Genomic DNA, 27,868 nt, shown 5'->3' with positions numbered 1-27,868 from the left:
GCTGGAGGTAGGTCCACAATGCTGTTAAGGAGAAAATTCCAGGATTTTGACCCAACGACAGCAAAGAAATGACAACGTATTTCCAAGTCAGGATGATGAATTGCTTGAAGGGGAACTTGAAGGTGGTGGTGTTCCCATGTGTCATCTGTCCTTGTCTTTATAAATGGAAGTGGTTATGGACTTGGAAGATGCTGTCTAAGGATCTTTGGTGAATTTCTGCAGTGCACCTTATATATTGTACACACTGCTGCCACATGTTGGTGGTGGAGTGACTGATGTGCACTAATGATTCCAGTCAAGCAAACTGCGTTTCGCTAGATGGTGTCTAGCTTTTTGAAGCAAGTATGGAGTATTGCATCATACTGCTGACTTATGCCTTGTCAATGGTGGACAGACTTTGGGGAATCGGGAGGTGTGTTAATCGTTGTAGCCTCTGGCCTACTCTTGTAGCCTCTGTACTTATATGGCAAGACCAGTTGTGTTTCTGGTCAGTGGTAACCCCTCGATGTTGATAATTGGGAATTTAGTGATGATAACTGAATTAAATGTCAAGTGGCTGTGGTTAGATTGTCTCTTTCCAGAGAAGATTTCTGGCATTTGTGTTGTGCCATGGTACTTGCCACTTTTCAACCCAAATATGGATATTGTCCCGGTCTTGTTGCATTTGGACATAGACTGCTTTAATATGTGAGGAGCTGCAAATGGTGCTGAACATTATGCAATGACTGGTGAACAGCCCCACTCCTTATCATGTAAGGAGGTCATTGATGAAAAGCTGAAGATAGTTGGCCTGGGACTCAAACCTGAGGAACTCCTGGTGAGATGCCCTGGACTGACACCACTGATCTCCAACAACCACAGATATGACTCCAACCAGTTGAGAGTTTGTCCCTTGATTCCCATTGACTCTAGTTTTGCTCAGGCTCCTTGATGACACACTCATTCAGATGTTGCCTGAGCAGGTCATTGCTGAGCAAGTGACACTTGATGGCATTGCTGAAGACACTTTCCATCACTTTACTGATGATTGAGCATAGACTGATGGGGCAGTAATTGGCCAGGTTAGATTTGTCGTGTAATTTGTGTACAGGAGTTATGGATAATTTTCCACATTGTCAGGTAGGCACCAGTTCTCTAGTTCTGCTAGTACAGCTTGCTAGAGATGTGGCAGGTTCTGCACAAGTCTTCAGTACTATTGACAGAATGTTGTGTTAGAATCCTCATTAATTTTTCATTATTTAATCTTACTTTTGGTTATTGTTTTTGGATTGGAGGTGAGAGCTGAAGATGACATTTGGACCATGAGTAGCAGCTTGCTTTTTTAAACAAAAAATCACAAACTGTTCTTCGGTTATGAGGCCAGACCTGAAAGTTAATCACACTTTTCTTCTTGTTAAAAGTATTCCATAGATGCTTTGACTCTGGAGAGTCTTCTGCTCAAACAGATGGTAAATGTTGAATGTTTACTGGAAGTTCTTAGGGAGACAACCAATCTTGTAAAGAGAGGCCTGAGTTTAAACTAGTTTTTGAACTCTGTTTAAGTCAGAAACACAGTTTCTGAAAAAGCTACAGACAGAGCTTTGATTGCTCCCTGGTTGTCCTCTTGTCAACTTCTTGAAAGTTCAAAGAATAGAATATCTTTACAATAATTAAATGAGTATTTCTTGGAGCCTGCTGGAAGCTATCTGAATGCCTGGTGTTGTCAGAAACCAAGAAAGGTATAGTCTCATATGCTGATGATATTACAGATCATGGGGACTGCTTAAGTGAGCTGACCAGTTACATCTCATTCATTTTTCCCTTTTGATTTATCCCTTAACTGTGTCTGTTTGTCTGTCTTTCTTTGTGTGAAAGTGGAGGTTAGAAATCAAGAGAAATGGGTTTAAATCATAGATATTAATTAGTTTACTTTCTGGTTTAACGTTGCTCTGCTAAAGCTAGTGCATTATTCATAAATTGGTCAATCTATTATTTATGTCATAAATCTGGTTCTAGTATCAGTTAATCACAAAGTCTGCTCCTGGTTATATAAATATCTGATAATGAACCAGTGGGATTGATTTTAAGGGTCATTGAGTATTTTAATTCTACTATGTTGTGAATACAGGGATAGGGAGGCTGATTTGATTTGGCTGTCTGTCTCCTTGTTGTATTAGTTGTCAGGGCGCATGGCATTTGCAATATCCAGTACTGCCAAGCTTTTCTTGAAATCACATTGATTGAATTGAATTGGCTGATGGTAGGCACCTTTGGAGGAAACAAAGTTGGATCCTCTAGTTGGCTCTTCTTGCTGAGATTGTTGCAAATGCTTCAACTTTATCTTTTGCACTAATGCGCTGGGCTGTCCCATCATTGATGATGATGGGGATATTTGTGACACATCCTCTTTGTCTGAGTTGTTTGGTTTTCCACCACCATTCACAACTGGATATGGCAGGACTGCAGAGCTTAGACCTGATCCATTGATGGTGGGGTCACTTTAGGCGGTGGATAGGGTGCCAATCAAGAAGGCTCTTTTATCCTGAATGTTGCTCAGTTTTGTGACTGTCAGTCCTGCATGCATCCTGATATAAGAAAAATATTTCATCACACAGCAGGTATCTACTACATTGTTGTCTGAGCAGCATAAACTCAACAGTGCAATCATCAGCGAACATCCTCACTTCTGACTTCATGATGAAGTGAAGCTCTTTGATGAAACAGCTGAAGATAGTGAGGTCTAGAACAGTACTCTGAGGAACTCCTGCAGCAATGTCCTCTGTCTGAGACAATTAGCCTCTGACACTATAACCAACTTCCGATGTACTTAATAGTGTTCTTCCTGTGGAAGACTTTTTCTTGATTCCCATTGATGTCGTTATAATCTGGTCCCTGATGTCACGCTTTGTCTAATTCTTCCTTGATGTCAATGGCTGTCATTCTAACCTCTCCTCTGGAATTCTGCTCCTTGTCCATGTTTGGACTAAACTGAAAATGTGTTGCTGGAAAAGCGCAGCAGGTCAGGCAGCACCCAAGGAACAGGAAATTCGACGTTTTGGGCATAAGCCCTTCATCAGGCTTATTCCCGAAACGTCGAATTTCCTGTTCCTTGGATGCTGCCTAACCTGCTGCGCTTTTCCAGCAACACATTTTCAGCTCTGATCTCCAGCATCTGCAGACCTCACTTTCTCCTCCCATGTTTGGACTAAAGCTGTATGAGCTCTGAAACCAGGTTGCCTTAACTTAAACTGAGTGTCAGTGAGTAGGTTATTGGTAACTATAATTTATTTGCACTTTCAATGATATCTTCCATCACTTTACTGATAATTGAGAGTAGAATGAAGCAGCAGTAATTGTCTGCGTGGATATCCTTTTTTGTGGACACAATAGACCTGACCAATTTACACCTTTTTGAGGAGATGATCTATTGGAGCAGCTTTGCTGGAGGCATGGCTAGTGTTTAAAATCTGATTGAAGATTTGTAGCTCGGGTATCCGTTGTTGTGGTTCTGCTCGCCGAGCTGGAAGCTTTTGCTGCAAAAGTTTCGTTCCCTGGCTAGGGAACATCATCAGTGCTGTTGGAGCCTCGTGTGAAGCGCTGCTTTGATGTTTCTTCCGGTATTTATATTGGTTTGTTCTTGCCGCTTCCGGGTGTCAGTTTCAGCTGCAGTGATTTGTATGTGGGGTCCAGGTCGATGTGTCTGTTGATGGATGTTCTTGCCGTTTCCGGGTGTCAGTTTCAGCTGTAGTGGTTTGTATATGGTGTCCAGGTCAATGTGTCTGTTGATGGAGTTTGGGGATGAATGCCATGCTTCTAGGAATTCTCTGGCTGTTCTCTGTCTGGCTTGTCCTATGATAGTGGTGTTTTCCCAGTCAAATTCATGTTGCTGGTTGTCTGAGTGTATGGCTACTAGAGATAGCTGGTCGTGTCGTTTTGTGGCTAGCTGATGTTCATGGATGCAGATTGTTAGCTGTCTTCCTGTTTGTCCTATATAGTGTTTTGTGCAGTCCTTGCATGGTATTTTGTAAACTACGTTAGTTTGGCTCATGCTGGGTATTGGGTCCTTTGTTCTAGTGAGTTGTTGTCTGAGCGTGGACACACAGACCAAGTCTTAAACTATGAAAGTAACCACCCCAACACACACAAACGAAGCTGCATCAGGACACTATTCAAAAGGGCCACAACACACTGCAGTACACCAGAACTGCGAAAAGAGGAAGAGGAACATCTATACAAGGTATTTGCCAAAAACGGATACCCACGCAATTTTATCACCAGATGCCTAAGAGATAGACCACGGAGCGAGGACATGCCACAACCAAAAGGACTAGCCACTCTACCATACGTCAGGAGCGTCTCAGAACTGACAGCCAGACTACTGCGACCCTTAGGACTCATAACAGCACACAAGCCAACATCCACGCTCAGACAACAACTCACTAGAACAAAGGACCCAATACCCAGCATGAGCCAAACTAACGTAGTTTACAAAATACCATGCAAGGACTGCACAAAACACTATATAGGACAAACAGGAAGACAGCTACCAATCCGCATCCATGAACATCAGCTAGCCACAAAACGACACGACCAGCTATCTCTAGTAGGCATACACTCAGACAACCAGCAACATGAATTTGACTGGGAAAACACCACTATCATAGGACAAGCCAGACAGAGAACAGCCAGAGAATTCCTAGAAGCATGGCATTCATCCCCAAACTCCATCAACAGACACATTGACCTGGACACCATATACAAACCACTACAGCTGAAACTGACACCCGGAAACGGCAAGAACATCCATCAACAGACACATCGACCTGGACCCCACATACAAATCACTGCAGCTGAAACTGACACCCGGAAGCGGCAAGAACAAACCAATATAAATACCGGAAGAAACATCAAAGCAGCGCTTCACACGAGGCTCCAACAGCACTGATGATGTTCCCTAGCCAGGGAACGAAACGTTTGCAGCAAAAACTTCCAGCTCGGCGAGCAGAACCACAACAAGCATGGCTAGTTCCAGAATACTGGAATATATTAATGCAGCAGGCACACTATCAAGGCCTTGCTTTATTGAGTGTATTTAGCTGTTTCTTGACATCACAAAGCGAATTGAATCGGCAGAAGATAGGCATTTATGATGGTGAGGACTGCAGGAAAAAGCTAAAGAAGGAAGTCATTCTTTCCTGGGAATGTGGGTGCTGGTGGCTAGGCTAGTATTTATTATCAACCCTAATTGCCAGCAGAAGGTGGTGTTAATTTCCTTCTTGAACCACTGTACACCTTGGTTTATAAGGACCCTCAGTGCTGTTTGGAAGAATGTTCCAAGATTGTGACCTAGTCAGGATCATGTGAACCTTGGATAGAACTTCAAGTTAATAGTGTTCTCATTGCATCTGGTGCCCTTGTCTCTGTCTACCTGGAAGAGGCTGTGGGTTTGGAAGATGCCTTGAAGAGATATATACAACTGTCACTGTGCATCAATGAATTGAGTAAATATTGAAGGTAGTGGTTATGGTGTCAATCAAGGAGGCTGCTTTGTCCTGGATGTTGCTGAATCTCTTGAGTGTTGTTGGACTTGCATTCCTTGTTTGATGATGAGGATGTTCATGAAACCCCTTTGTCTTAGTTTTTTAGTTGTTCCCCACCATTCACAACTGGATATAGCTGGACTATGTCGCCTTGTTGTGATCCATTGGCCTTGGGATGCTTTGTCTTTTAATGTGTTCTGCTTCTGCTCCTTATACATATAGTCTTGTGCTATTTTTTAACCTAGTCGCTCCTTCATTTTTAGTCATGATTTGGAGATGCCGGTGTTGGACTGGGATGTACAAAGTTAAAACTCACACAACACCAGGTTATAGTCCAACAGGTTTAATTGGAAGCACACTAGCTTTCGGAGCGACGCTCCTTCATCAGGTGAAAGTGGAGGGCTCAATCCTAACACAGAATTTATAGCAAAAATTTACAGTGTGATGTAACTGAAATTATACATTGATAAATTGATTGTCTGTTAAGCCTTTCATCTGTTAGAATACTGTGATAGTTTCACTTCTTTCATGTGCAAATCACAAAACCTTTTTTTAAAAAGTTGCATTCTCGGGTTAGCTGTTAACAATGGTGATAGCTAGACAATATGCTGAAGGTGTTGGCCCCCTGTGTTCTGTGTCTATGCCATGATGCTTAGATTGATTCTAATCTAAAAAGTGAGACAGTTCTACATGAATGCATGCAGTTTTTGAGCTCAGAGTTCTACATGAATGCATGCAGTTTTTGAGCAAAGTACAATGTAACTCTGCAAGTACAAATTCACCCCACAAAATATATGTGTGCATGTGGGTCTTCATCTATCTGTGTGCATGTGTTTGTCTGGGTTGGGGGTTGTGTGTGAGAAAGTGTGTGTGTGTGTGTGTATAGTGAGTGCAGAGTGTCTTACGTTTGTGAGGGGGTACATGTGTGAGTGTGTGAGTGTGTGTCTGTAAGGGTGTATGTGGGTGTGTGCGCATCTGTGTATATGTGTGTCTGTGTGTATGTGTGTATAGGAGTGCCTGTGCGTGTGTGTGTGAGAGTGTGTGTGTGTGTAGGATTATCTGTGTGTGTGTATAGTGCAGTGGTGGTCACCTGTAATGTGACATGAACCCAAGGTCCCTGTTGAGGCCCTCCCTATGGGTACCGAACTTCGCTATCAGCCTCTGCTCAGCCACGGTCCTCCAAGGCGGACTTCAGGACAGGCAGCAGAGAAAAGTGGCCGAGCAGAGGCTGAGAGCTAAGTTCGGTACACATGAAAGAAGTGAAACTATCATTGTATTCTAACAGATGAAAGGCTTAACAGACAATCAATTTTTCAATGTATAATTTCAGTTACATCACACTAAATATTTGCTATAAATTCTGTGTGTTAGGGTTGAGTCCTCCACTACCACCTGATGAAGGAGCGATGCTCCGAAAGCTAATGTGCTTCCAACCAAACCTGTTGCACCATAACCTGGTGTTGTGTGATTTTTAACTTCATTTTTAGGCTACTGTTGCTATTCCTGATTTGCTTTTCCAATTTGAATCTGTGATATTCAGTTTTTTGTATCTATTTTGTACTAAGTAAGTCAGCAAACTGAAAATTGTAACATTCAGAGAACTTGGTGTGCTGATATCAGTTACATTTGATTTTGTTCAGGAACAGAGGCAGGACTTGTGAGGTTTTTAATGGTTTGCTAAAACAATTGGTTGGTGTCTGAACCGTCAGTTCAAGGGTTAGAGTTGGTTGGAATTTGTAAAGCAGTTAAAGAGAGAGTCAGAATTGGTTTCCATGAGGAAAACATGCTGCTGCTGACTCTGCTCTTGAGAAGGTAACTTAATTCAAATGACTTGGCGCTCAGGAACAGGCAAGGAGCAGGTAATTGAGATTGCCATTTTATGGAAAGATATTAAAACCGGGCAACTGAATGAGCATCAAGAAATTTGTGTCTCCTGTTTCCCTGATGTTTATGATAATTTTATGTATTTCGCGACAAAGGTTCACCTTTCAGTTAGCCAGCTTGGAAAGACATTGGAAATAGACTCCGAGGTACACACAGAACTATATTCCACCAGCTGCTTTTGAGAGCAGCGCAGAGAGAAGAGAAAGTGATCTGTGACAAGAGACCTGTGTAACTGCAGAACCTTTATTTCCCGGTCAATATCAAACACTATCCATTTTAAATTTATTATTAGAGTTTGATGTTTTATTGGATGTAGGTTTGTTCGCTGAGCTGGATGGTTCATTTTCAGATGGTTCATCACCATACTAAGTAACATCTTCAGTGAGCCTCTGGACAAAGCGCTGCTGATGATTCCTGCTTTCTATTTATATGTTTTAGTTTCTTTGGGTTACTGTTGCCATTTCCGGCGGTGATGTTATTTCCTATAGTGATGTCATTTCCTGTTCTTTTTCTCAGGGGGTGGTAAATGGGGTCCAAGTCAATGGTTTGTTTATAGAGCTCTGGTTGGAATGTCATGCTTCTAGGAATTCTTGTGCATGTCTCTGTTTGGCTTGTCCTAGGATGGACATGCTGTCCCAGTCAAAATGGTGTCCTTCCTTATCTGTATGTAAGGATGCAAGTGAGAGAGGGTCATGTCGTTTTGTGACTAGCTGATGTTCATGTATCCTGGTGGCTAGTTTTCTGCCTATTTGCCCAATGTTTGTTACAGTTCTTATACAGTATTTTGTAAATGACATTAGTTTTTCTTGTTGTCTATATAGGGTCTTTCAAGTTCATTAGCTGTAGTTAAGTGTGTTGGTGTGTTTGTGGGCTACCATGATGCCAAGGGGTCTGAGTAGTCTGGCAGTCATTTCTGAGATGTCTTTGATGTAGGGTTTCTGACGTGTTTTGTCTGCTTGTTTGGGTTTGTTGCTGAGAAATTAGCGGACTGTGTTCATTGGGTACCCATTCTTTTTGAATACAGTGTATAGGTGATTTTCCTCTGCTCTGCGCAGTTCCTCTGTGCTGAAGTGTGTGTTGACTTGTTGAAATAATGTTCTGATGCAGCTTCATTTGTGGATATTGTGATGATTGCTTTTGTAGGTCTGTATGTGTTGATTTCCTGTAGACGCTGGTTTGAAGTTTCCCATTGGCTGTTCACTCTACTGTGACATCTAGGAATGGCAGTTTGTTGTTGTTTTCCTCCTCTTTAATGAATTTTATGCTAGTCAGGGTATTATTGATGATCTTGAAGGTTTCCTCTAATTTGTTTGGTTTAGTGATGACAAAGATGTCATACACGTAGCAGACCCAAAGTTTGGGTTGGATGGTTGGCTGAGCTGTTTGTTTGAGTCTCTGCATTACTGTCTCTGCTAAGAATCCTGATATCAGAGATCCTATGGGTGTTCCATTGGTTTGTCTGTAGGTTTTGTTATTGATGGTGAAGTCGGTGGTCAGGCATAGGTCCACACGCTTGACGATATTGTCCTTGCTGATGAAGTCGGTGCTGTTTGGTGTATGTGTTTTTGCTTCTTCTAATAGTGTAGTCAGTGCTTCCTTGGCCAGGTTGATGTTGATTAATGCGAACAGGGCTGTTACATCAAAGGTGACCATGATTTTCATCCTCTTCTATCTTAGTGTCTTTGATTATCTTCAGGAATTCTTGGGTGGAGTGAATGGAGTGGTGTGAGTCTTCTACTAAGTGTTTTAGTCTTTGGTGTAGCTCATTTGTCAATCTATATGTTGGTGTTCCAGGTAGCAAGACTATGGGTCTGAGGGGGGCTCCTGGTTTGTGAATTTTGTGTAATCCATAGAAGCGTGGTGTGTTGAATCCGTCTGATTTCATTTTTTGGAAGTCAGTCTTATATATTTCTCCAGATTTCTGAAGTTTTTTGAGTGGGGCTGTGATTCGGTTCTCTAGTTGTGGGGTCGGGTCTGTCACCACTTGTTGGTAAGTGTTGGTATCTGCAAATAGTGCGTTCACTTTTTCAGTGTAGTCTCATTGATTTAAAATGGCTGTCAAGCATCCTTTGTCTGCAGGTAGGATAGCAATTTTTTAATTTTTTTTAGTCTTTCTCGTGCTTTCCTTGCTTTTGTATTGAGTGTGTTTCCTTCCTTTTTTCTGCTTAGTGTTGGTGCGACTACCTATCTGACGGTTTGCTGGGTTTTTTCTTTGAGTTGGTTGTCTTTCAGTGTTGTTTCTAATGCTGCTAAGAAGTCTTTCTTGTCCACATCCTGGAAGTTGTAATTTAATCCTCTTACTAAGATGGCTTTTTCAGTGTCTGTTAAGGGTCGGTACGATAATTTTTTTAATCCAAGCTTCTGTGTTATCAGTGTTGTTAGAAACCCAAACATATAAATAGAAAGCAAGAATCATAAGCAGTGCTTTGTCTGGAGGCTCACTGAAGATGTTACCTAGTATGGTGATGAAACATCTGAAAGTGAACCTTCCAACTCAGCGAGCAAACGTACATCCAGAACCTCAACTTGAGCTACAAATCTTCTCAAAATCGTTGATGTTTTATTATCGGTTTTTTTTCTCAAGGTTAGTAAATGATAAAATTCCTTTTGTTTCATTCAAGAAAACCTTGGCAATTAACTCCTTAGTTTTCTAATGAATTGTGTTTTAAGTGAGCTGTGATAATTGATTCACAAGTAGGTAGCTGAAATATTTGTTGCAAGCAACCAAGAGAGGTGTAAAAATAAACATTCCCCCTAATCACCAGGTTGTGAGACCTATATTTACCTTACGTTTATTCTGGGTTTGGAATGTAAGTTTTATATATATTGTAACTTGTTGCTCTAGTTTTGTATAGTAACGGTTATTGTTGTTTGTTCAAGTACCTGAAATCTTGTGACATGGCAAAATGGATTATTAATTATTATACAGAAACTTAAACTACACCACTGCTTGAATCTAATTATGCATGTGTTCATTCACTCATAGGATGGAATAAACAGACAAGGTTGACATATGAGAGCAAAACACAACAGTTTCTGAAAGTATGAAATAAAAACAAAGTGCTGCAGGAATTCAGCATCAGTGGAGAAGGAAACGGAGATTGCATTTTGAATATGATGCTTATTCAGAACAAGATAGACAATTTTGCAGAAATATCATATATTGAAGATATGGGCAAAAAGGGAATATGCTTTGAATCAATTATTTACGATAGATAGGTTCTTGATTAGTAAAGGGATCAAGGATTATGGGGAGAAGGCAGGAGAGTAGGGTTGAGAAACCTCTCAGCTGTGATTAAATGGCAGAGCAGACTTAATGGGCTGAATGGCCTAATTCTGCTCCTGTATCTTAAGGAAATTAAGTGACTTTCTGACAGTTTTTTTTTGGTTGACAATAATGATATTATGTGACTGCCAACTGTGACAATCTTCAGTTCGGTATCTGGTCAGTTGAAGTCTTCAGCTATTTGCTGGATTTAAAACATTTTCTTTTTTCTAAGTCTTTTAGTGGTTTTCTTTTGATCACTTGTAACCAGTGTCCTTGGCATTGGAAAGTGTTGTTTACAATAAGTTTGAGATATATGCATATTATATTAAATATAAATAATTCAGATAACACATCTTAACAGTATTTCTAACTCTGTAATTAATATTTATTAAAAGAAAGAAGAAAAATGTGCTTGAATTAATACAGCACCTTTCATGGTCAGCCACACCCAGGCATCTCAAAGCACTCTGCAGCTAATCAAATGCTTTTGGAGTATGCTCACTGGTGTTGAAAGCATTGGGAATATTTTGAAAATGTCGGAAATGTTGGAGGAGGGATTCTCCCTGTAGGACTGTGATTTGTACAACGGTAATTCTTGAGGCCTTAAATATGTTGCACTCCGACTGAGATATTATTTGAACAGATCTACAGCATACTGGGTGAGAAAGACAACAGATTAGTGGAACAACACCTTTATCACGATGATATCAAAGTTTTTCTAATAGACCACTAACTCTTAACAAATTATTTTGATCTTTGCAAAAACACACATCTTCTGTACTGACATCTCTAATTTTTTACGGCCTCTATCTTCCCTCTGTTCTGAATGTCTCAGTACATAATTGTTGAAACCTTTACTCACAGACTCAACAATCTCCCCCAATTTCCCCTCAGCTTTCCAGATTTTTCACTGTTCAGTCTTAATTCTACAGGCCCTTGAATCTTTAAGTTGCTTATATTTTTGCAGGCCTTTCCCAGTATTTCAATGATGGTTTCCCAGTGTTCTACTTATGCTTATTCCCAGACTTATACAATGGGCAATTTATTGTCCATTTAACAATGCAGATTCAATGTTGTGCTTTACGATCTGAGACTTAGATATTGCTACCTGCAACCTATTGTATTTGATTGAGCAGATGTGCCACAACGTAATTTCTAAAATTTCATTTGAACTGGTTATTTAGCTGGTTGGTAGAACCATTTGTTTCTGTGAACTTGTGTGGCTTCTTTAGTTTTAATGTTGCTTTTTCAAACATGCCTCTGTTTCTGATTTAAAGCTTTTCATAGCATTTGGCTTATCACAGTCATTTGATCACATCAGCATACATTTTTGACATAAACTTTGGAAGGAAACCGACAATGCAAGATTTATCAAATTACTGCTGGAACACAAAGTCACAAGTTTGCTATCTTTTCTGGAAGTAAATCTGTGGAGTTATGAATGATTAGTGTGTTACTTCACTATAATTATTTTTAGAACATCGATGATCATAAATTTCATTTCCTTATGTTGGTTTTTTTCAAAATGTAAAATGAAACATGAGAACACATCTGACACTAATTAAATGAAGGTGTAATTCTGAAACCAATTTCTGTAAATACGAGGTCAGCATCAAATTGTCCAAACTTTGAAATGAAAAAACACAAACAAGTTTGTTAAATAGCGAATCACAAATCTTTGCTGGAATAGGTTTGGCTACATTAACATTGAATTATATGTAGTGGATATATGGCAATGAATTTTGCTTCACATGTCCAATATAAAGATGTAATTTGACTACTGTAATGAACCTTTACTGAATGATGAAAGACCCAACTAAAATATGAATTGGGACAAACAATTAACCTAGGTGATCATTTTTATTTTAAAATCCTTATCTGAAAAATCATAATTTGAACACTACAGGTAGACAAACTGTCACACAGGTGAATTCAGCTATCTATTTCGTAAGTAAAGGGAGAGTGAATGGGTAGTAGAATATTAAAGTAAGGATGTTTTGCTACAGGGTATTGGCGATACTACATCCGGAATACTTCATACAACATGTTTCCTTATTTAAGGAATACAACAAATGCATTAGAAACAGTTCAGGAATGCTTGATTGTACTGATTCCTAGGATGGAGGGGTTATCTTATAAGGAAAGGTTGAACATGCTGCGCCTGTTTCTGTCAGTTTAGAAGAATTAAGAAGCATCTCATTGAGACATATACGATTATGAGAGGCCTTGACAGGGAGGATGCCGAGAAGATGTTTACCCACGTGGAAACAATTAAAACTAGGAGACATCATTTACAAACAGAGTGTTCCATTTAAGGTAGCATGAGAAGAGATTATCTGAGTATTATAAAGTTATTTAAACTCTTTGCCACAGTGGAGGAAGAAGTATTGATATTTTTAAGGTGGAGGTAGCTAGATTCTTAACTAACAAGGGAGTCAAAATTATTAACAATAGGAGACAATATGAAGTTGAGGCCACAATCAGATCAACCATGATGTTACTGAAAGTAAGAACAGATATATGCTGGTATTAGGCATACCAACTGGGTAGTCCTGCTCCTAATTTGGATATTTGCATTTTTGGATGAAATATTTTTAAAATATATTTGTGATAATAGGTATAGAAAAGGGGAAACTGGAACAAGATAAAAACATAGTATATAAAATAAGAGTTAAATTGTTGTTTCCAGCGATTATAATCTTCTTTTGGACTAAATTTGTGCAAGCAAGTTATGAGCGAGGAACCTCAGTCCTGACTGCTCAATCAGTGTCATGAACTACCACATTCTAATTTTGATTGTTAGAAATTCTAATTTCGGGGTTTGGTGTGGACACCATGTACCTTCCACAAGTAGAACTTGTAGAACTCGTAGATGTTTCTGGCTTTCACAAATTTTGTGAGACTGTATCTCTCAGGATGGTCAGTGTATGGGAGATAGAGGAATTTTGGATAAAATCTCTCTGCAGCCACTTTGTCAGGTCAGGAAGGGCTGACATTTACTTTCGATAAATTTGTGACATCAGTACTTGGAGTGAAGGATCACAACAAACACATTACCCCTTCCCGTCATTGTTCATACCTCTGTTAAAGCAAGTGAGGAGGGCACACAGTGGAATGCATTCTTCCATCTCACTGTTGTTATGAAGATGTGGGTGTACTGTACCTTTAAGAGAGTTAAAAGCTAGCAGAACTACGTAACAGCGCTGTGTTTTGAATGTAACATGTGGTCCAGCTACTGGGGTAGCTAGGAAAGCTGGCTGCCTGGAGACAAAAACAGATTTGAATTAGGCCAATAAGTTTAAATTATACCTCCCAAAAAACAACCTCGAATCAAGTTCAGATTTCGTATATTGACAATCTTAAAAACTAATGACACAATCCAATGCTTTGGGACCAGGGAAAACTGAACAGTGGGGAAGAGAACTGCCACACCACTAGCATGTAGAAACTGCCTGAAAAATAGCTCTCGTAAAGGTATCTTTATTGACCAGTAACCTGTGAAAGAGAAATCCTTAAGAAGAAGAAAAGAAGACAGAGGAAGATATGAAGAGAAAATTTGACATCTGGCTGGTTTTGAAAACTTGAATTTTTAGTAAATTTTAATTATGGGGTTTTATCGGACCAGTATTGTAAAAGAGAAGGTAAAAGATAGAATAGAGGAAGGAGTTGTAATTAGTTGTTAGTTAATTATTCTCTGTTATACTTAAAGAAATAAAGTTGTTAATTTTTGTTGTTAAATAGTTCTTGGCCTCTCGAATTTTCACAAATTACTGCATGGGATAAATCTTTACTGTGTTGCTGGTTTAATATAAGCAGAGTGTTTACCCTGCTTCATAACACTGTGTTGAATCAAGGACAATTGTCCCTTTTTTTTAGACTTTTCTATGCTTGGTTGATGCTCTGTAACTATAAAACTGAAAAAAATAACTTTTTATGAAGAAATTCCATTTCAGAGGGAGACTTAAGGTCCCTAAACATTCAACAAGCTCTTCTATAAATTGCTCATGTTTTGAAGACTGTGACAAATTGCATCACAGCAACTGAGACAATCCACACCATTCTAAAGGAGATCAATTCACTCAATCTCCCAAAGTTAATTAACCTTTACAAATTTCAGGTTCTGGATTCACATCTTCACCACAAAACTAACCCATTCTTTCTTGGAACATATTCTATCTGTATTTCAAGTTTTATTGAAATATGTCCATTCAGTTTTGAGATTCATTTTTTACATACTGACTAACAAGCATTTTCTCCATCCATTTTCAGAGGCAGAAGTAATGATAGCAAGAGTCTATAGTACCTTTGGAGGGAAAAAGGGGAAGAAAATTGCTGAGAAATATAACAGCATTTTCATTTACATTTTCCCTTTGTGACAGGTAACTAGAGAAAGTGGTCCTCCACACATGAAGAGCTTTGTCACCCGTGTTGCAGTTGGCGAGTTTACAGCAGAAGGAGAAGGAAATAGTAAAAAACTTTCCAAAAAACGAGCAGCCGTAACTGTCCTTCAAGAGCTAAAGAAACTTCCTCCCCTGCCAGTGATTGAAAAACCGAAAACCCATTATAAAAAGCGACCCAAATCTATACTGAAGGTTAGTGATAGTGCTAAAGCAATTTATGCTTTTCCAGAAAAAGAGTGTGTGTTAAAACAATAAGAGTAAACTTCCCTCTGTTTCTTTCATTGTTTTGCTTTGTGTTTCTGATATTGGACGACATTTGATGGTCAAGTGTGGACTTCCAGTCAACTTTTTCTGCTCTGAATAAGAATAGGAAATATTTTTTCTTATGTGTCCACACTTACAAGGAGACTACTTTAAAGATAAAAATCACTCAACACCAGGTTATAGTCCAACAGGTTTAATTGGAAGCACTAGCTTTCGGAGCGCCGCTCCTTGAGTTCTGTGATTTTTAACTTTGTACACCCCTGTCCAACACTGGCATCCCCAAATCATATCTTAAAGATGTGATTAGACTTATAGTTTATCAGTTTCATGCTTCTCAACTCCTTCGTCTTTACAACAACAATCCAGCTAGTTGTGCTTCTCAAATTGCAATAAACTTAACTATTCAATTAAAAATGATGTAGAATTGCCTATATAAGAGTTACAATATGTAAACAAGCCATTTGATTCAAACTGTGTGTTTGAATCAAAGATATGTTTATCCTTCACATGACCTCTAGTTCTAAACCCATGCACCCTACAACCACTTTCAGTCAATTTAGTCTGAAAAGTTGACATGGTTTCAGCTTCCTTTGCTAATACTGATAATGTATTCCACCGCCCCGAAATCTTAAGGGCAGAATCTTCCGTAATGAACTCTATGGGTCAATCTTGCTAGAGGTCATCAGTTCCACTCAGGCTTGGTCCAGGTTTCCTTACATAGCAGTGCATATTTTGTCTCACTCCTTTTGTAGGTGAGTTGATACAGGAGTTGAACAGTAAATCTTATGGGGCATGCAGGAAGATCTTGACCCCACCGGAAAGTCTGGGGTTGAAGACCTGGACATGATTTTTGAAGACCACCCAGATATCCTTTCGGTCATTGTAAGCCTGAAGCATCACTCAGCTTTGTCGTTTGTCCCATCACTCTGGACTTGTCCCAACTGGCTAAAACCTGGCCTGCAGCATCAGCGACTGCTCACTAGGGATTCTGGTTTTGCTTAAACACAAAAGCAGGGAAGTCCTCTTCCCCTGTCAGGGCAGCAGGATGGCCTCCCTTTAGGCCTGTTCCATTGTTGCAGCATAGTTCAGCACCGGTGACCTGCACAAAAAGACCCACATCTACTGCAGGACGAGGATGAAAAATCTTCTGTACTTTGTAAGGCTAAGTGGTGCCAGTCTTCCAATGCAAACTGACACTCACTGGGTTAGACTCAGTGTGCCAGTGTACAGGTGATGATGATCACCTGCAAACCTGAGAAGCACATGGAATATATGCTCAGAAGGGCTGACACCCCTCATGTTGTCAGTCTTCCACCAGTGCATTTCATAATCGCCGAGTGGGAAAGTCTCAGGACCTAGCATGGCTATACATGCTAAAACACCCATTGTGATCACAAACAACCTTTTTTATTTTTCTATCTGAAGGGCAGGATTGCCCATAACCAGAGGAAGTGATCCCAGAGTACCCATGAAGAGAGCAGATTCAATCCCTGAGAGTAAAATCCTGAAAAACTAGGCTGAGAAGAAGAGTTACATTTTTGGCAGTTATTTAGAAACTTAAGACTATTTATTCAATGGAAGATTTATTCACCAAGTTAAAATACATCAATTGATTGAAAAAAAAATTGAGAATGAGACCGACTTGGAATTTGAAGTTTCAGAGCCCTCACAGTGAAGTTAGTTAAATTTTTACGGTATTGATTCGTCGGACAGAATATCAAGTTACATTTAGTAACGACAACATTTTATCGAGTTTATAAAGAAGAAGCATCAGAAACAAAGAAAAGGAGCATGAATCTGATCATGTGGTGTTGTATTCTGTGTGAAACTACCTCAGACACAAAAAATGTGCGAACAACATCACAGTAGCCATCTCTATAAGTCAAAAATTTGAATCATATTGATTAAAGCCATTTTGAGAAGGTCACAGATTGTTGGTTAGTCTATCAACCATCTTGGAAAATGAGTCACTTCATTCAACTCTTTGAAGACGCTATAGTATTAAAGGAAAACTGATCTTTATGTTGAAACAGCATTTAAAACAACAGAAAATTTAACAGCTTTCAGGCTAAGTACTGCAACAACAATATTTAGAGTAACAAGAGTTGAACAACAAATTTAATCAACAAATAATACAACAAAACAACAAAATGGAGTGCAGTATAGGGAGAACAAAGTTCTCGCAATCAACTTACAAGTCAAGAACGTAATCAACAAGTACCTACAATGCTCAGCCAATGTAACAAAATTCACTGATAATAATCCCTCCATCAGAGAAACTCAAAGTATCAGATTCATTTGATAGATTAGTAAATTGACAAATGCGGAGTCAAACAGTGTGGAGCAGAAAAAGCATAGCATATCAGGCAGCGTCCAAGGAGCAGGAGAATCGATATTTTGGGCATAAGCCTTTCATCAGGAATGTTGGGGGCTGGGGGGAAGGTAGCTGGGAAGCCGAGAGATAGATGGAGGTGGGGGGGCTGGGGGGCAATGGTGATAGGTTGGAGGAGAGGGTGGAACAGATAGGTGTGAAGGAAGGTGGACAAGGTAGGACCATTCAAGAGGGTGCTGTCGAGTTGAAGGGTTGAATCTGGGATGAGGTGGGAGGATGAAGAAACTGGTGAAATTGACATTGGTACCGTGTGGTTGGAGGATCCCAAGGTGGAAGATGAGATGTTCTTCCTCCAGGTGTCGGGTGGCCTGGATTTGGCAGTGGGGGAGGCCCAGGACTTGTATGTCCTTGGCAGAATGGGAGGGGGAGTTGAACCGGTCAGCCACATGGTAGTGGTGTTGTTTGTTGTGTCCCAGAGATGTTCCCTGAAACGTTCCACAAGTTGGTGTCCTGTCTCCCAAATGTAAAGGAGACCACATTGAGAACAATGGACACAGTAGATAGAGTATTTGGATGTGCAGGAAAATCTCTGCCAGATGTGAAAAGATCCTTTGGGGCCTTGGATGGAGGTGAAAGGGGAGGTGTGGGTGCCTGTTTTACACCTCTTGCTGGGAAGGTGCCGGGAGTGAGGGTGGGTTGGTGGGGAGTGTGGACCTAATGAGGAGTTGCAGAGGGAATGGTCTCTGCAGAATGCTGATAGGGGTGGGGAGGGGAAATATCTCTGGTGGTGGAGTCTGATTGTAGGTGGAAATAGTGGAGGATAATGCGTTTTATCTGGAGATGAGGTGGAATGTGAGGACCGGGGTGTTTCTTTCCTAATTGCCATTGGAGGGGTGGAGTTCAAGGGTGGTGGTGTGGGAAGTGGCGGAGATGTGTTGGAGGGCATTGTTGACCACATGGGAGGGAAAATTGCAGTCCTTGAAGGAGGCCATCTGGGATGTCCTGGAGTGGAATTGCTCCTCCTGGGAACAGATGCAGTGGAGGTGGAGGAATTGGGAGTGAGGGATAGTGGTTTTACAGGAGGAGAGATGGGAGGAGATGTAATTCAAGTAGCTATGGCAGTCGTGGTTTTGAAGGAGATGACACGTTGAGTCGGTCACCAGAAATGGAGATGGGGAGGTCCAGGAAGGAGAGGAAGATGTCCGAGATGGTCCAGGTGAACTTGAGGTCAGGATGGAAGGTGTTTGTGAAGTTGATGAGCTATTCGACCTCCTCGTGGGAGCACGAGGTGGTGCCAATACAGTCATCAATGTAGCAGAGGAAAAGGTGGGGAATAGTGCCAGTGTAACTACAGAAGATGGACTGTTCCGTATATCCAATGAAGAGGAAGACATAGCTAAAAATGTGAAAAGCAAAAATTCCTAAAATTTCAAAACAGCTTTTGCATTGGACACAAAAATATAGAGGAGATTGGCGCACTGCTTTCATTATATAAGAATAACATAAGATCATGTCTGGTGAAATCCACATTGGAGGAAGAATGGCAAATCGTCCGCCTTGAGACCATCTAAACCATATGACATCAATGTCGATTTCACAAGTTTCCTCATTTCCCCTTCTCCCACCTCATCCCAGTTCCAATCTTCCAACTCGGCACCACACTCATGACCTGTCCTACCTGTCCATCTTCCTTCCCACCTATCTGCTCCACCCTCCTCTCTGACCAATCACCATTACCCCAGTTCTGTCTACTTTTTGCACTCTTAGTTACCTTTCTCCCACCTCCACCCCCCTCTCATTTATCTCTCTACCCCCTCGGCTCACAAGTGATGGACTCTTGCCTGAAATGCGATTCTCCTGCTCCTTGGATGCTGCCTGGCCTTCTGTGCTTTTTCCAGCACCCCACTCTGGACTCTGATCTCCAGCATCTGTAGTCCTCACTTTCTCCTCATATCTTATATTGTCAACAGATCCTCGGACTTAGAAGACTGAATGGAATATTAGGTACTCAAGAGACCAGAGATGGAGGAAAATAAAATTATTGTAGAAATGTAGACAGAAATAGGAAAGAGGAATTCAATGATGGAGGAAGGAAGGATAGGGAGAGGAACCCTCTAATTGTGGGTTCAATATTATGACCAATTCTGAAACCCTGTCTGCGATTCACGAGTGCGATACAGACAAGGAATCAATGAAGGTACATTTAATTTATGGTGTAGTTGTGTGTTAAGTTTCAGTGACAGAATGTAAGTCATTGCTTCAGTCCTGCTTTCCACAAATCACAAGTCGTATACCTTCCATTCATTGAAGTGTTTGTGTTACAGACGGGTCCAGAATATGGACAGGGGATGAATCCCATCAGTCGATTGGCCCAGATACAACAAGCAAAGAAGGAGAAAGAACCAGAATATCTTCTGTTATCTGAAAAAGGTCTGCCACGCCGCAGGGAGTTTGTAATGCAGGTACGTATTAACATAATTTATCATTAGAATTGTGACTTATCAAAGCAATTGTTTAAAAAAAACTGCAGAGCCACTGTTTTTAATTCCGTTTGGTAAAAACACAGTCTATTTTGAGTCCTTTCAGCTTTCACATATAAAATACATAAAATAAAATAAGCATCTAATTTACAAAACAATGATAAGAAAATAGGAAATTATTTGAACATGATGGAGCTACATGCACCATCATGCATTCTTCTGTAGGCGGCAAATTCTACAAAATAATCCAAACACAGCACTCATTTGTTTTGTCACAGGATAATATCTAAAATTGTTTCTTTGATCCTTGTTCATTATTATTGGAGAATGCCAATTCTGACATCACTGGATGTTCACTCTGGACTTACAACTGCATAGTTACTAGAATTGTGCATAATTTTCACTTCTCTGATGCGTGTATGTCCAGATAATCAACCTCTCAAAGGTATTGCTGAGATTGAATTAAACAGAAATTGAATCTGCAATAAACACATAGAACAATCTATAATTTTCTACTCAAGGTAACTCATATTCGGTTTAAACCACTGAGTGTTACTGGACCAAAGATCAGAAGCATGTTTATAAGGATTCAGTCAGGATGAATGAGAAGGTGTGCGCATAACAGTGCAGAACATTAATTGCCACATTAATATTACTTTGATCCTTGGTCACTGTACTTTAACTTTGAGATCTGTGTGAGATTCATGCAATGAAGTCCTGTCCCTTATCTGTAAGTCTTGATAGTTTTAACCCTACTACCTCAGATTATTATCCTGCTAAATAAAATAATGTAAATTAATGATTTTACTTTGAAAAGATTCAAAGATTACTGGTGTCAGAAGTGCAAGAATTCACTGGCATGTGCTACATTAACAAGGTTGATGCATTTGATTAGTTTAGAATACTGTACAGTTGCTCATATGCCTTCGATAACATTTAAGAATGTTTGATCGGTAGCTATTCAACATGGGAAGTGTATTTTTATTATCTCTGATTTCTTTTTCACACAGAGGGTGGTACGTGTAAGGAATGAGCTGCCAGAGGATGTGGTGGAGGCTGGTACAATTGCAACATTTAAGAGGCATTTGGATGGGTATATGAATAGGAAGGGTTTGGAGGGATATGGGCCAAGTGCTAGCAGGTGGGACTAGATTGGGTTGGGATATCTGGTCGGCATGGACGGGTTGGACCAAAGGGTCTGTTTCCATGCTGTACATCTCTATGACTTTATGACACTATGACTAATATCTCCCACCTGAGCAATATCAGAAAGAAATTCTCAAAAAATTAAATAATGGCACGTATCATAAAGTGGGAGTAATGTTGATATGTCGTAAAATAATCACTTTTCTGATAAAAGCAAAACATTTTTATTTGTTGATATTGTAAGGTACAGAAATGTAACAGAGTTATGATTAACTAGTTGCTGAAAGTTGAGTGCCATAAACCTGGAGTATCTATTTACTAGCGATTATATCAAGGATCATGCTTTTTGTGGCAGACCCCCAGGTGGAAGTGAGGTATCAGTATTGGCTGTGGGCTTGCAGATGGCTTATGAGCTCTACCTGGCCTCATTGGCTATCCCACAAAAAAAGTCAGTTGTCAGTAGTAGAGGAAATGGTCCATTGTCAGCCTGAGTAGTTCTCCTCTCATTGTTCTCTGTCAATGGTTGATTTTCTTGACTGGAAGCTCTTGATTCAATTTTCTGATGTTGAATTGCCATTCTTGACAGAATTGAACAATTGCTTCCTCCATGACTTAGACTAATAATGCGTACTGTTGTGAAGCGAAGGTTTACAGTTCTGATAATTACAATCAAAACATCGGAGAAGCTAACTTCGCTCGTAATCTAATAAAATAAGTGTGACAAGTGGTATAACCTACCTCTCACTTCCCCCGCCAATCTGTTATAAAGGAGTGGTTAAATGAAAGGAATCCCTGATACTCACTTTATCAGTAGTAAATAAGTAGTAGGGTTTATTTAACCCTAACAGCGAACAAATGAACAGAATTACTAACAAACCGGACAATTCCTCCCTCAGTAATACCGAGTCCCTAACTGAACTAAATTCTATTGGTATGCTGTTTCAATAACACAGGTCACACATATAAATCCAAGAAATAAGAAAACAATAAATTAAAGCTTAGTCTCTCAAAATTGCAGCAAAAATACGTCTTCCAGAATGCTCTGTTTCCTATCTGCTGTCAGGAATGTTTTCTCTGTAATTCTTTTGTTCTGAATGCCTCACTCCATCGAATTCTGGTATCAGGAATATTCGCTATTCATAGGAGGAAGTGGGGACTGCAGATACTGGAGATCAGAGTCAAAGAGTGTGCTGCTGTAAGAGCACAGCTGGTCAGGCAGCATCCGAGGAGCAGGAGAATTGACGGTTTGAACATACACCCTTCATCAGGAATGAGGCTTGTGGTCCAAGGGGACTGAGAGATAAATGGTAGGGGTTGGGGCTGGGGGGATGGTAGCTGAGAATGTGATAGGTAGATGAAGGTGAGGGTAAAGGTGGAGCAGATAATTGGGAAGGAAAATGGACAGGAAACACAGTTCAAGAGGGCAGTGCCGAGTTGGAAGGTTGGATCTGGGGTAAGGAGGGGGTAGGGAAATGAGGAAAAAGGGTGGAATCCACATTGCTCCCATGTGGTTGGAGGGTCCCAAGGTGGAAGATGAGGTGCTCTTCCTCCAGGTGTCAGGTGGTTAGGGTTTGGCGGTGGAGGAGGCCCAGAACTTGAATGTCTTTGGCAGAGTGGGAGGGGGTGTTAAAGTGTTCGGCCACGGGTCACTGGGATTGTTTAGTGCCTGTGTCCCACAGATATTTTCTGAAATGGCCCACAAATTAGCGGCCTGTCTCCCCAATGTAGAGGAGACCACATTAAGAGCAATGGACACTGTAGATGGCGTGTATGGAAATACAGGTGAATCTCTGTCGAATGTGAAAAGATCCTTTGGAGCCTTGGTGGGGGATGGCGGGGGGTGGGGGGTGGGGAGGAGGTGTGAGCACAGTTTTTGCACTTCTTGCGGTGGCAGGGAAAGGTGCTGGGAGGGGAGAGTGAGTTGGTGGGGGGGCGTGGACCTAACAAGGGAGTCGCAGAGTGAATGGTTTCACCGGAATGCAGATAGGTGTGGGGGGAGGGGGGAATATCCCTGGTGGTGAGGTCTGTTTTTAGGTGGTGGAAATGGCGGAGGATGATGCATTGTATCCAGAGGTTGGTGGGGTGGAAGGTGAGGATAAGGGGATTCTGTCCATGTTGCGTTGGAGGGATGGGGTTCAAACGGAAAGATGTTGTGAAACTTGAAAGGGTTCAGAAAAGATTTACAAGGATGTTGACAGGGTTGGAGGATTTGAGATGTAGGGAGAGGCTGAATAGGCTGGACCTGTTTTCCCTGGAGCGTCAGAGGCTGAGGGGTCACCTTATAGAGGTTTAGAAAAATATGAGGGGCATGGATAGGATAAATAGACAAAGTCTTTTCCCTGGGGTCGGGGAGTCCAGAACTAGAGGGCATTGGTTTAGGGTGAGAGGGGAAAGATATAAAAGAGACTTAAAGGGCAACGTTTTCACACAGAAGGTGGTACGTGTATGGAATGAGCTGCCAGAGGAAGTGGTGGAGGCTGGTACAATTGCAACATTTAAAAGGCATTTGGATAGGAAGGGTTTGGAGGGATATGGGCCGGGTGCTGGCAGGTGGGACTAGATTGGGTTGAGATATCTGGTCTGCATGGATGGGTTGGACCGAAGGCTCTGTTTCCATGCTGTACATCTCTATGACTAGAAGTTGAGGAGATGCACTGGAGGACATCGTTGACCACGTGGGAGGGGAAATTGTGGTCTTTGAAGAAGGAGGCCATCTGTGATGTTCTATGGTAGAATTGGTCCTCCTGGGAGCAGACGTGGCAGAAGCGGAGGAATTGGGAATGAGGAATAGCATTTTTACAGGAGGTAGGGTGGGACAACGTGTAGTCCAGGTAGCTGTGGGAGTCAGTGGGTTTGTAGTGAATGCCCGTGTTCAATTGGTGACTGGAGATGGAGGTGCGCTGGTCCAGAAAGGGGAAGGAGGTGTCCGAGATGGTCCAGTGAATTTGAAGTCGGGGTGAAAGATGTTTGTGAAGTTGATGAGCTGTTCAGCCTCCTCATGGGAGCACGATATAGTCATCAATTTAGTGGAGGAAAGGGTGGGAATAGTGCCAGTGTAGCTGCGTAAGATGGACTGTTTCACGTAGCCGACGAAGAGGCACGCATAGCTGGCACCCACGTGGGTGCCCATCTTTGGTCTGGAGCAAGTGGGAGGATTTGAAGGGGAAATTCTTGAGGGTGAGGACCAGTTCAGCCAATTGAATGAAAGTGTCAATGGAAGGATACTGGGTGGGTATCCTCTAAGAAATGGAGGGCTTGGAGGCCTTTTGTCATGGTGGATGGATGTGTACAGGGACTGGATGTCCATGTTGAAGATGAGATGTTGGGGGCCAGGGAAACGAAAGTATTGGAAGAGGTGGAGGATGTGGGTGGTGTCCCGAATATAGGTGGGGAGTTCCTTGACCAACGGGGACAGGACGTATCAAGGTATACAGAGATAGGTTCAGTGGGGCGGGAACAAGCCGAGACGATGGTCAACCGGGCAGTCAAATTTGTGAATTCTGCGTAGGAGGTAGAACCACAAGGTGTAGGGTTTCCGGATTATGAGTTTGGAGGCTGTGTCACAACGCGTGTCAAATACAGTGATCCAGGAGCGTAAGGGGATGAAGCTGAGGCCTTTACTGAGGACTGATCGTTCATCCTCAGTGAGGGAGAGGTCTGGTGGGGAGGTGGGGGGTAGTAAAAACACAGCAGGCTGGGGGCTAGGACCTGGTGTGGGGCTGGACTGGGAGTGGGGGCTGAGACTGTCACTGGAGTGGATGTGGTTATGGGATCATGGACATCCAATCCCTGTACACATCCATGAAGAAGGCCTCCAAGCCCTCCATTTCTTCCACTCACGCCGACCCAACCTGTACCCTTGCACCGACGCAGTCATTCGATTGGCAGAACTGGTACTTAATCGCAATAATTTATTCTTCGAATCCTCCCACTTCCTCTAGACCAAAGGAGCAGCCATAGGCACCCACATGGGCCCCAGCTATGCGTGCCCCTTTGTCGGGTGTGTGGAACAGTCCATTTTGCGCAGTTATACCAGCACCATTCCCCTCCTTTACCTCCGCTAAATCGATGACTGCATCGGAGACTCCGGACCACAGGTAGGTGTGGGGAGGAAAATATATCTCTGGTGGTGAGGTGTGTTTTTAGGTGGCAAAAATGGTGGAGGGTGATGCGATGTATCTGGAGGTTGGTGGGGAAATTGCGGTCTTTGAAGAAGGAGGTCATGTTCCATGACTCCCTTGTTAGGTCCATGCTCCCCACCAAGCCACCCTCCACTCCTGGCATCTTCCCTGCCACCATAAGAAGTGCAAAACCTGTGCTCACACCTACCCTACTTATTTCCATCTAAGGCCCCAAAGGATCCTTCCACATTCGACAGAGATTCATCTGTATTTCCAATCACGCCATCTACTGTGTCCATTGCTCCCAATGTGGTCTCTTCTACATTGGGGAGACAGGACACAAACTTGCGGAACGTTTCAGAGAACATCTGTGGGACACAGGCACTAAACAACCCCACTGTCCGGTGGCTGAACACTTAAACTCTCCCTCCCACTCTGCCAAGGATATTCAAGTCCTGGGCCTCCTCCACTGCCAAACCCTAACCACCTGATGCCTGGAGGAAGAACACCTCATCTTTCACCTTGGGATCCTCCAACCACACGGGATCAATGTGGATTCCACCCTTTTTTCTCATTTCCCCTACCCCCTCCTTATCCCAGATCTAACCTTCCAACTCGGCACCGCCCTCTTGAACTGCCCTACTTGTCAATCTTCCTTTCCACTTATCCGGTCCACTCTCCTCTCTGATCTATCACCTTCATCCATCTGCCCCCCCCCCCCCCCCCCCAGCTCTATCCCCCCTCCCGTTTATCTCTCAGCCCCCTTGGGCCACAAGGCTCATTCCTGATGAAGAGTTTATGCTCGAAACGTCAATTTGCCTGCTCCTCAGATGCTGCCTTACTGGCTGTGCTTTTTCAGGACCACACATTTTCTTTATACATGCCGTGTACTTTGCTGAATATTTGATGTGGAGATTTCTTGTGAGAGCCTGGTGTTTATTTCTCAGATGGTGGGGTTTGCTCTCTCTTCATATTGCAGTTGGCTCTCTCCCAATTTTAAAAATGCCCATATTTTCTACATCCTTGATGACCTATTAATTTCTTCACAATCAGATTGGTTCCCGATAGTCAAAACCATCAGGCTTAAAACCATCAGGTTTTAATATCTAAGGGCTTGGTATAAATGAATTGGCTGATTCAAGCTAGTTATCAAAACAATAAAACAAGCCTGAGGTTTTCCAGTCAGACAGCCTGTCGTTATATATTTCCATTTTAGAACTGTCTGTGCATTTACAGCAGCTTACAGGCACATGTTTTAAAAATCTCCAAGCTTTAAAAAGCACTTTATCTCTTATAGGTACCATACATTCTGTCCTCCTATGTTTTAAACAAACCAACTTGCTGCCTTCCACTTCATTAGTACTCTGCACAACTTCGTAACACCTCCCCTGTTAAGAAAAAAAATGAATCATCATTATTAAATGATAGCTTTGTCTTTTTTTTAAAATCTTAATACCGTTATCACGAGATACATAGGCCACATGTGTAAGGTTACACATTTCATACTAATTCTGCATACATTTATAATATTGGACTGTACCAGTTTTATCTATGCATTTTCTTTTAAGCCTATGATAACACATCTGCAGTAACATTTTTATGACTCGCAACATGTACAATTTGTAAATTAAAAGGCTGTAATATAAGACTCCAATGAAATAGTCTCATAATTATGTCTTTTAAATCTTTCCAAAAAGATGAGAGGGTTGTGTTCTGTGTACACAACCATGTCAGAAACATTGTTTTTAACAATAATAGTAAAATACTATAAGGCCAGTATCCAACTGAAGAACTGTTTGTTGATGGTGGATTATTTTCTCTGGTGGATATTTAATTTCTTGGAAAAATAACTATTTTTTTTTCAATTACGCCATTATCCTCCTGCGTCAACATAGCGATCCCTACATCTCCTGCGTCAATCGCAACTTTAAAGGGTTTCAGTAAATTTGGTGTGGCTAAAACTGGTGCGATGGTTAAGATGGCTTTAAACTTCGCAAATGCCGTTCTTTGAGGGTGATCTTGGAAATTCCTCAATGGCCTTCATCTTCATGTTCCTTGGGTCATCCCTCCATGTCCGATGCTGTATCCCAAGAACATCACTTCTGCTATCACAAATTCAGTTTTTTGTATCTAAGCCTGAATCTTCACTCCCAGATCATCTCCTACTGGTAATTCAGGTGCTACCCATAAATACCTCCTGTCTGTATGCTACTGGCAACACAATCTGATACGCTTCTGCCCATTTCTCCTCTGTAGTAACGTGCCGAGGTCTCCATTTTCACCTTAGGATTCTATCTTTGGGATAATAACACTCGAGTATACATTCTGACTCCTTTTCCGAGTAGGCTTTATTATATAAATCTTCTATTGTCTCATCTTTTTGTTGTAATTTCAGTCATCTTTCAGAACTAAATACCTCTGCCTGATCTTCTACCTGTTCAGGGTTTTTCTTTA

General features: G+C 41.5%; 1 protein-coding gene across 4 annotated transcripts in view; it reads left to right on the top strand.

Moving 5' to 3' along the window:
• stau2 (staufen double-stranded RNA binding protein 2) overlaps positions 1–27,868 on the top strand; it is a 370,605-nt gene that overhangs the window by 166,675 nt on the left and 176,062 nt on the right. For all 4 annotated transcript variants that reach the window (XM_060822782.1, XM_060822781.1, XM_060822785.1 and 1 more), the window contains 2 exons: positions 15,051–15,263; positions 19,992–20,129. In XM_060822782.1, the coding sequence (XP_060678765.1) occupies positions 15,051–15,263; positions 19,992–20,129 (351 nt within the window). The remainder of the gene's footprint in view (positions 1–15,050; positions 15,264–19,991; positions 20,130–27,868) is intronic.

Source organism: Hemiscyllium ocellatum, chromosome 4 (assembly GCF_020745735.1).
Source record: "Hemiscyllium ocellatum isolate sHemOce1 chromosome 4, sHemOce1.pat.X.cur, whole genome shotgun sequence".
Lineage (NCBI taxonomy): Eukaryota > Metazoa > Chordata > Chondrichthyes > Orectolobiformes > Hemiscylliidae > Hemiscyllium > Hemiscyllium ocellatum.
Note: the sequence above shows the minus strand (reverse complement) of the source record. Positions and strands in the feature narration are given on the sequence as shown.